Here is a 10,402-nt window from a genome sequence, read left to right as displayed (position 1 = left end):
ATTTCGTTTCATGTACATGTAATGATAACACTGGGTTACAAAAAAAAATGTTTTTTGCAAGTTGTCTAGGTTTTTTCAACTGAATTAGGAAATATGAAGAAGAAATATGAAAGAATTTTGTGTCATATGATGTGAAAATGCCCATAAATGTAAGCAAAAATGTTAAAAAAGCCAATATGTAGCATAGTTCAGAAAGTTGACCTGATTGAGCAAAATTAATGTGATTTTTGGATTCAGCACACCAAAATTATCCTAAATCAGCTCAAAAAACTTAAACAATAAATTTGTTGTTGACCAGTGTGATAAGTTGAACCTGGAACCTTGAAATTTACTGGTAGTATATGTTTTTTTCTTCACGATGCAAAACAAACACATAAATACATACAAACATTCATATACTCAAAGGAACTAATATCTATAAAAATATCTATATCTTCTTATTTTTAGTCTCAAAATGTTTTGTGAGACTCAAAATATGAGAAATACTTCAAATGAAATTTTGCAGCCAAAGATATAATTTTATAAACACAAAAGTAAAACCTTACAACTATTTAATAGACTATATTAAGCTGTACCCATTATCCCAAATTACCATATGTACGACAGATATATGCGTCTTATTTATTGTATTGTATTTTATTTCCTCAATATCAAAGAAAAACAAAGACCAAAATACAATAAATTTGGCAGGTGAGCCAAAAAATCCTAAGAGGTTCATGAAGTTGTCACACTGAGAGAAAGTAATAACCAAAGAAGTTACAAATGAGTGACAATAAATAAAAAGAACAGTTTAGAAAACATATAATCACTGTTGAATTATTGCAGCATTTCATCAATATATTTGTACATATTAATGAATTGTATATATATTTCATATCAGAACTGACTTATTTATTAGTGACATGTTTTAAGAGACGTCACATCTTGTTGAAGTACAATAAGTTTTAAAAAGGCGCATAAGTATTCATGTATAAATATATTTCAAATAGAAAATGCAACTTCTGACTGTAAAAACTGTGTAAAAAATCCTTTATTTAATCTTTTTTTTTTTTTTTTTTTTTTTTTTTTTTTTTTACAAATTTTCATCACATTCTTTTTACAGTTTATTTGCATTAATATCTGTCTGTTAGATGCTGTCTTTAAGTTGCTTTACTATTTTTTTAAAGATGATTACAGACAGAATAGGGTATGTCTGTGTGTGAAAGTCATAAAAGCTGAAGTGACTTTGGTTTATTTGTCTGCTGTCATCTGTAGTAATAGTCGGTAGATAATGACATCCCTGGAGGTTATTTCTTAAACTCAACAGAACATCTTAATACATTCCAGCTGCTCTTATAAACAGTGCAGTCTGTGTAATGTGTATGAATGGAGACGGGCTTCAGCAGCTGAACGTTTAAATTTGGGATGTGAGTTCAATGGTGCTGACTGGAGTCTCCTTTACTCTGTGGAAACCACTTGTTGTACGATGCAGGTGCCTCTATTTTGGAAAAGTGATGAATCCCAAATCCTAGCACCGCTGGCTCCCATGCATTCGTCAGTGTCACCATTCAGCTCTGTTTGTTTCCTCAGTGTGGTTGTTAGGCTACGCTCCCCGGCTGCACAGCTCTTCACTGGGAATGTTAAGTGATGCTCTGCAGCTCCCCAGAATATTGCTCTGGACATTCTTGGAACCAAGATACGAAAGGAGCCAAAGATACGTGGCCTTTTGTGACGAATGAAGAACAAACATAAAAACATAACATGGGAAATAAATAGGAAACTAAATTCACCCACAGCCACTTTTTCTCTTTTCCTTTTAATATGTAGTTATGTTATTATACTACATCCCATAAGGACTCAGTCTGACATTTGTGGCAATTCCAAAATGAATTTTCTTCATATTTAACAGTCCTTAAGTGGTTTATCACCATTTAGTGTGATATTATGTTCTGTATTTTGTGTTTTTTCAGTGAAAATCTGGTATTTTCCAACATTTAATTTACTAATCATGAGGATGTGCAGAAAAGCTCATAGTAAAATTGAGGATTATTATATCAATATTAGAGAAAACTGAAGATTTAGTGACTTTTTCATTAACTGAACATAAACCCAGTGTGTCCATCCACTGTCATTGATCCAACTCCATGGGTTTTACTGATGAATCAATGTTGTAGACCGTTCACTACGGAGCCTCTGAACGGTCATATCTGATGACCATGAAAAGATGACAAACTGTATTTTACACCAATTATTCATATGGATTAGTGGATCAACAGGGATTAAACAGTTTATATCAGCAGATGCTTTTGGTAAACGGTGGATGTTTGGGTCTCTATGGGATATAGAAAAAATCTTAAAAAGATGTGCATTTCATGTTGTGGAGTTGTTTTGTGGAAAGGATTGGATCTGAATATCAAACAGTGTGAAAACATCACAAAATTTCTAAGATGTATAAAAACCTTATTTTTCAGAGATATAGTAACAATGACTGAATACAACAGTGATAGTTACTGATAGCATGTAAACATTTGTTTTCTTTTTTTGGAATTTAACCCATAAAAACTCAAACATCCTCCATTGACCAACGTCACCTACTGATCTAAAACTGTTTAATAACTGTTTATCCACTAATCCTATCAATATATGTAAATTGTTGGTGTAAAATGCAGTTTATCATCTTTTCATGATCATCAGATATGACCCATTTGGACCTACAGAGGCTTCATAGTAAACATGGAAACACCGTCATCAATGACAGTGGATGGAGACACTTGTTTTACGTTCATTTAATGATAAATTTTGATGAAAATGTCAGTTTTTTTTCAGTTTTCTCTATTTTTGATATAATAACCTCCAACATTAATCTGAGGTTTTGTGAACATCTGCATAATTAGTACAGGAAATATCAGAAAATACCAGATTTTTACTGGAAAAATGCAAAATACAGATGATTATTTTATGATAAATGGACATAAATCACTTGAATGTTGGAAAAAAATCATTTGGGAACACCCACATACCTAACACAGGGTCCTTATGGGTTAAAAATGAAGGAGGAGGATGTGAGAGATATTTTCCATCAGCAGCTTTTTTTAACTGGTGAACTTCCGAGTCTTAACTCACCGAAAAAAAAAAGTGAAAATACTGATGGACGCTGTCATGTTGCAGTCTGAATGTTTCAGTGTTTAACCATCGAAGACCTAGAACTATTACTGTGGTGACATCAAAACTATTTTTTCCTCCATATTTAACCTTTATCAAGTATTTGTAAATTATCACCATTTATCATGACATTATCCTCTGCATTTTTCTGAAAACAGTAAGTATTTTGATATATTTAATTTACTGTTATTACTATATGTTCATAAAAACTCGGAGTAAAATGAAGGGTTATGTCAAAACAGTAAAAAAAAAAAAAAAAAGTTTTTTCTTTTTTCTTGGTGACCAACATTATTTTAAACATACTTGGAAACGTTTTGTAATATTTAACCAAAAAGAAACTTGATGTATAAAATATTTGACTTCTTTATTGAGGCCCAGCTCCAGTTTATTTCATTTATCTATTGGGACTTTGGAGAACCAGCAAGAGTTGCACCATGTTCTTCACAAGAACAGAGCTGAACTGACTATATAGACAAATAAGCAGAAATGTATATTCACAGAATTTGAGGAAAATAAGCACAATGATAAAAACAGATTAGACCCACTGAAAAACCAGAGTGGATCTCACATGAAAAGCATGAACAGACTCAGCTTCTCCTGTCGTCTGTGGCAGAATATTTGACGAATGAAGTAGAAAAAACTCTGAGGATCTGAAGACTCTGCACATGAGATATGTAAGGGTTGTTAAAGTTTACACTATTGATTTACTTCTTATTTTACAGCTCTGTGGACTGTAATGGATGAAGCAGACACTCTTCTTAATATTTAAGTACACGCTGCAGATAAACAGAATCTGTAAAGATGGAAACAGCAGCAGTTTTTTTCCACAGTTACTGCACTTGAGCTCAGGCCATCCAGAGCCTGGGAACATACTAATCTCAAAATAAACTCCTCCAGATTGTGTCTATATGTGATTTTGGCACAGACAGAATCTAAAGGCAGTCTTTTCTTAACCAGCTTCTGACTCATATGAGCATAAAAGCTTTATTTCCCCTTCAGGTCTGTCTGTTTTTCATTTAAAGCCAGAGCTCTGCAGTAGGTATAGGTATACAGCTGTTGGTATACAACAATTAATCAATTGGAATAAAGGTTTTCAGTGGTCTGGTAGGTTTACACTTGTGGAAATGTGAAACACATTTTCTCTACAAAAAATCTCCTCAGTCTGCAACCATTAATAAAAACCCATGAATCCATTTTGTATAGATTTTTATGTGAATATCATTGCATGCATGGAGACTTTCTTTCAATTTAGACAAGTAAGAAAGAAAGAAAGAAAGAAAGAAAGAAAGAAGTTACTGCATGCTGATTTCACTCAAGACAGTTATTTAACACATAAAGACCCAAACTACCGACGACCAAAACCATCTACTGATCTAAACTGTTTAATGACTCCTGAACCACCAAACCTACTAATGCATGTAAATAATTGGTGTAAAATACAGTTTGTCATCTTTTCATGCTCATTAAATATGACCCATTTAGATGTTCAGAGGCTCCATAGTAACCGTGGAAACACCGTCATCTTCTATAACATTGATTCACCAGTAAAACCCATGGAGTCAGATCAATGACAGTGGATGGAGACACTGTTTGTGTTTGATAAAACGACCCTCAACTTCAGTCTGAGCTTTAAAGAACATCAGCATGATCAGTGAATGAAATATAGGAAAATACCTGATTTTCACTGAAAAAAACACAAAATACAAAGGATATTATCATAATAAATTTTGACAAATCAATTAAGAAAAGTTAAGTATTGACAAAAAGATATTTTGGAACTGCCACAAAAGCAATATGGGTAAATGTAAAAAAGCAAAAATTTTTTACTTTCCAAGGTCTTGGAAGAATTGATTTACAACCAGCAGTAATAAATATACATCAGCCAACAACAACATCTACAAATACTAACTTGAATGCATTTTTACACTGTCATTTAGGAGGAATAAATGACTTTCTGAATCTTATGAAAGTGGTAGACTATCTGCAAGAAACAAGAAAAATTCACATCACAATATACATATTACATGAATATATACACCGCAAATCGTATTATATTTATATATTATCTTTTTATTGTTGCTTTTACATTATATTTGCAATACTGTCTTTAGTGAGATCTGTAAAATCACATCTGTCTTTTATATTTCTGTATTTTGATTATTATTATTTTTTTTTAAATCAGTTTAGTGGTTTTTATAGGTGAGTTCACCTTAACTGAGCTCTTAATATACAAGTGTGATAATAATAATAATAATAATAATAATAATAATAATAATAATAATAATAATAATAATACTGAAATACTAATAACAAACTGAGTGTATTTTAAAACTAATCAAGCGGCTTCACAATATAAAAGAAAAGATAAGAAAAAATGTGAGGATGATAAAGAAAATAGAGAGAAATATGAATGCATATATAATATTAAGGTACAAATACAAACACCACAGGCATCTCTTCTGAAAGAGATTCGGTTACTGCTTTATTTTATTTAGAGCAATGCGCCTTCTTACCAGAAGGTGACGCCAGAGATCTTTTCACAACATCCTGATCTACACGTACAAAAAGTATGTACACAAATCCTGCACCACTACACGATTTTATCACATTTCGCTCCAAGATGGGCAGCACATTGAGCTGAATGTTTAACTGTTTGTGTTATTATCAAGAAGCTTTTAAGTGTAAAAGTGAAACCACAGTGGATGTCAATAAATGCCTGCAGGTAGCATGAAAAGTAAACCATTAAAACTAAAGTATTAGAGAGTAAATGTTCAGTGTTTGTAGTTTGCTTGGTCTCTGATGAAAACAACAAAAAGAAACAATGACAAAAGGTCAAAAATCATGTACGGTAATGACACTCTATATGCACTGGTGTCTGATAAATATAAAAATATAGTAATTTAATGTTGAAAAATTGTCACACTGATATACAGTCATGTTATTTTCTTCAATTTCTTGTTCATTTTAATGCCTGGTACAATTAACGGTATATTTGTTTGGACAAATATAATGATAACAACAAAAATAGCTCATAAGAGTTTAATTTCAGAGCTGATATCTATCCATTTTTCATGTTTTCTTGATAATAACCAAAATCTCTTCAGTTCTTACATCAATATCTATGGCATTGTACTGACAAAAACAGTGCTTTTAGGCATTCCATGTTTTCTTTTCTGTCTGTTTTAGTCACATGATACACACAGGAGTTAGTACTTGATTGCATAACCATTGTTTCTGATGACTTTTGATGGTCTAATAATTTTTCTGCAACTGTAATTCAAGCGTGTTTCAAGCAAATATGTTCATGTATACATTTGTAGGTTCTAACATATAAAGAAGTGGAGTAAATACAAATAGTAGTGCTCTATGTAAGTCATAGTTTATTAAGAGCATTTAGGGCACATACATATATTAGAATAAACAGGTGTTTGGATGGTTTTCTGTTTCATTAACTCTCAGTATGTTTGTCTGAAAAGCTTAGATATGGTCCAGTTAATTTGACTTTTACTTCTCAGAGAGTAAACTATGCCTGTAAAATCTATGCACATCATCAAGAACAACACTGATAAATGAAACAAACTTGGTGCAGTCCTAATTTTGCTTATACAATAAGCTCAAACCCACATATTCGCTCTGTCTTACTGCCTGATACATACACACATTGGTGTTTTAGACAGTAATTAGTGTGTGTGTTGAGCATGAAGAAATTGCAGTGGGGGGTTGTTAATGCAGTTTAGGACAAAGGGCTGTCAAATAAACTAATTCTGCTTCATTGCATTTATATGACACATTCCAGACAAAGGCAAACCGGACTGGAATGCCAGTCTAACAGAGTTAAAACGACTTAGATAATTAAAATAAGAACACAGACAAGCTCATAAAATGTAAACCAAAAGTAAAAGAGTTGACTTTGTAAACTTGGACTGGATTTCCCCCTGGGGATCAATAAAGTTAATCTGTAGTGATTGTAGTTTATTTTGTATATTATAGACTATAATCTGAAATGGAAACAGCGCTGAATTCCTTCCTTATTTCCTTGATTCCTCTGTTAAATCACACCCAAGTAATACATTTTTTCATGCACTTCTATCGACTCTCAACTCACTTTACCTCACCAACACCAAACGACACCCATGAATGAGAGTAATTACATCATGAGGCATACAAATGGGCTAATTTGCCTTTTTTTTCATCCTCAATAAGGGTCCATTAGACCATGACCCATTTTAAACACCCAATCAAAACTCAGGGCAAATCTCCTGAGCCAATGGGATTCATGACACCGCCCACACACATGCATAATAATAAGACTGGGAATAATAACACAAGAGGAGAAACTTCCTAAGTCTGCAGCTTGTTCAGTGTGCTTTGGAGATTACATTGCCTCTCTCTGAAAACCGCCACCATGGTTGACGCCTTCTGTGCCACTTGGAAACTGGTCGACAGTGAGAATTTTGATGATTACATGAAAGCACTGGGTGAGTTTCCTCTCATTCTTACACTTATTTTCAATGTTTGTGTTCGCTGTTCGGCTCACTTTCATATCAAGCATCATATCCTACCTTTAGAGGCTTATTTTTATTCCTACAGTTGATAAAAACAGGACATTAATGATCATTTTCCACCCTTGTCTCCATGGTCAGGTGTGGGCTTTGCCACTCGACAGGTTGGCAACGTCGCCAAACCCACGGTCATCATCAGCCAGTCGGGTGACAAGGTGGTGATCCGCACCGAGAGCACCTTCAAAAACACAGAGATCTCCTTCAAACTGGGAGAGGAGTTTGACGAAACCACCGCTGATGACAGGAACTGCAAAGTGAGTTCAATGGACAAAGGATGAACCAGTAAAAATGCTTTAAATTCAATACATTAGAGAACATTTACATGCATTATCCAGCATTTTTAACACCAATAATCCTGTAATTCTGCAACACATATCTAAATAATGCTGCTGACCTGAGTTGCACTTCCAAAAATTAGATTTTGCAAGTGCAGAAATCTTGATATATCTGAAAATAAACTGTAAATTGTAAATATTCTGCCTCACTTATTGTTATTTTTCCTCTTTCAGTCCACAGTGAGCATGGAGGGAGACAAGTTGGTCCATGTCCAGAAGTGGGACGACAAAGAGACCAAGTTTGTCAGAGAAATCAAGGATGGGAAGATGGTCATGGTAAGAGCAGGAACACATTTAACACATCTTATTTATGTCTCACATGGTTTATTTTCTGAACAGTTTAGAAAGATATTTAACCCTTCAGTAATGTGGTTGTAAATTGCAAAAGATAATAAAGAAAGTACATACATGGTTTTACATAGTTCACCAACAAGTCACTAAATTACACTGAATGCATTCTATTCAGTTACACTTAGATACTAGAATAGGTACTTTTCAGGTTTTTGTCATTTTTTTCTACAGATACAGGCTCTACAGGTTGACTTTTTACAGTACATACATCATTGGACCTTTGCAAATCAGTTTCCATGTTCAGACACATGTGACTCTCTTTATGTTCCGTCTAAACACAATAAATCAACTAACGTTTTAGAATTTGAAGACATTGCTCATTAATAATTTGTTAGGATGCATTTTGTGTATTTCAGGATTAAAAAAACTGACCAATGTTGCTAAAAAAGGCCCAAAATTCAAGTCAGAGTTATTACATTGTTGGATGAACAATGCAACAAGATTAAATTCTCACAATAATCAATACAACAGATAATAAATAAAATCATAATACGTCAGATCAGTAAATTTTCTCTGGTCTTTTTTTCAGAATCTGACCTTCGGGGACATCCATGCGGTGCGTACCTACGAGAAGGCATGAGTGCTCTGATTCGACAGCGTCCCAAACCGACCCAAGTGTTGATTTTATAATTATTATTGACTGTTTGCTTCTCTTTGCACTTCTTCCTCCTCTACATGTACACAGTCTGCGGGCTGTGCATGTTTTGTAAGATTTTTTTTTTTTATATGAAACCATTTCTGTCATGATGGATGGATCGTCTTTTTTCAACCCTGTGTGAAACATGAAATAAAACACAGAGAGCAAATGACTGTCTGTCTGATCGTTATTCATCAAACTCATGTTACCGAAGCCATTTCATGAGCTCATTTTAGTATTTTTCTAGGGTCTTTTTTGCTGGTTTTAGATCATTAATCCTGAGCTCTGACTTGTCTGCACATGAGGATGGACCTAAAAAGGGGAAACAGAAAATAATACCATAAATGCATTCTGGACAGAGTTATTAAACAGTCTGTCTACATGTTTAAGGACATTTTTATTAACAAGAAGTGAAAAAAGTACTTGTAGTTCAACAGAGAAGCAGAAGTAAACTTTGATTTACTCTGACCATTCTTCTGCAATCATGTTAATACATTTTACAGCCTTGTATGAATCATGCACATTTATTAAAAAAAGTAAAGAAACAACTAGTTTTGTCTTAGTTTCTCATGCACTAATCATGGCTTTTCATTCTTTGGCCTCAGGAGGAGCTAAAAAAACAGTTTGGGTACAACTACTTTATAAAAATATGTTATCATCATATCTAATATACAGATATAAGGAGTTTATTTTTTGGTCTGTAACACAACTCAAGTGTTACTAGGTTACCTCACTGTGGTGGAATTTTCTCTGTAAAGTGTTTATTTGTACATGCTTATTGGCCATTTATGGCATGATTTAGCTTATTTTACCAAAATTTATATCAGAAGCTCAGAGGATGTTGTTGTTGTGAGGACTTTGAAAATGGTAACACACCAATACTGATAGTCTATTTATTCAGTGTTTATCTGTTTAGAGACAAGTATGTATGGACGCTATTGTTGCCACAGATCAAAGTATTTGTAGCCAAGGCTAATTTGTAATGTTAAACACTAGCTGAGCTTTTAAAGTCCATAAAATGAAACATAAAAACTGTACAAAGTGTAATACTCAATCACACAAATGTGTGAATGAATTATATAATAAAATACAATAGTTATAGTGTACATAGTAATAGTGTTTCAGTCGCTCAGTTATTCCAGTAGAGAACATCCTGTGAACTAGAGCATCAGCATGTTTCCGCTTCCTTTGCAGAGTCCTTCCTTAGGATCAGTTCACTCCTGAATGGATGAGTCTAACATGACCAGAACAGGCCCCGCCCTCAGATCAGTGGATCGGTGACCACTCCTCAATCGTGAGGAAGGATCCTTTGGGGATTCATTTAAATAAACCTATGTCATCAGATTTAGCCGGATGACTGTTCAATCTCCAGATCC

At 33.7% G+C, this 10,402-nt stretch overlaps 1 protein-coding gene across 1 annotated transcript; it reads left to right on the top strand.

Annotated features, from left to right (window-relative positions):
* Positions 1-7,480: 7,480 nt before the first annotated feature.
* Positions 7,481-9,198, top strand: LOC115415320 (fatty acid-binding protein, brain). Its single transcript, XM_030128848.1, has 4 exons — positions 7,481-7,619; positions 7,785-7,957; positions 8,213-8,314; positions 8,919-9,198. The coding sequence occupies exons 1-4, from the start codon at positions 7,547-7,549 to the stop codon at positions 8,967-8,969; spliced, it is 399 nt and encodes a 132-aa protein (XP_029984708.1). The 5' UTR covers positions 7,481-7,546; the 3' UTR covers positions 8,970-9,198.
* Positions 9,199-10,402: the final 1,204 nt, after the last annotated feature.

The sequence above is a fragment of the Sphaeramia orbicularis genome, chromosome 24, assembly GCF_902148855.1.
Source record: "Sphaeramia orbicularis chromosome 24, fSphaOr1.1, whole genome shotgun sequence".
Classification (NCBI taxonomy): Eukaryota; Metazoa; Chordata; class Actinopteri; order Kurtiformes; family Apogonidae; genus Sphaeramia; species Sphaeramia orbicularis.
Note: the sequence above shows the minus strand (reverse complement) of the source record. Positions and strands in the feature narration are given on the sequence as shown.

Coding starts and splice junctions, on each gene's coding strand:
- LOC115415320 (XM_030128848.1), top strand. CDS start 7,547: ATGGTTGACGCCTTCTGTGCCACTTGGAAACTGGTCGACAGTGAGAAT. Junction 7,620..7,784: donor TGATTACATGAAAGCACTGG/GTGAGTTTCCTC, acceptor CTCCATGGTCAG/GTGTGGGCTTTGCCACTCGA. Junction 8,315..8,918: donor AGGATGGGAAGATGGTCATG/GTAAGAGCAGGA, acceptor TCTTTTTTTCAG/AATCTGACCTTCGGGGACAT.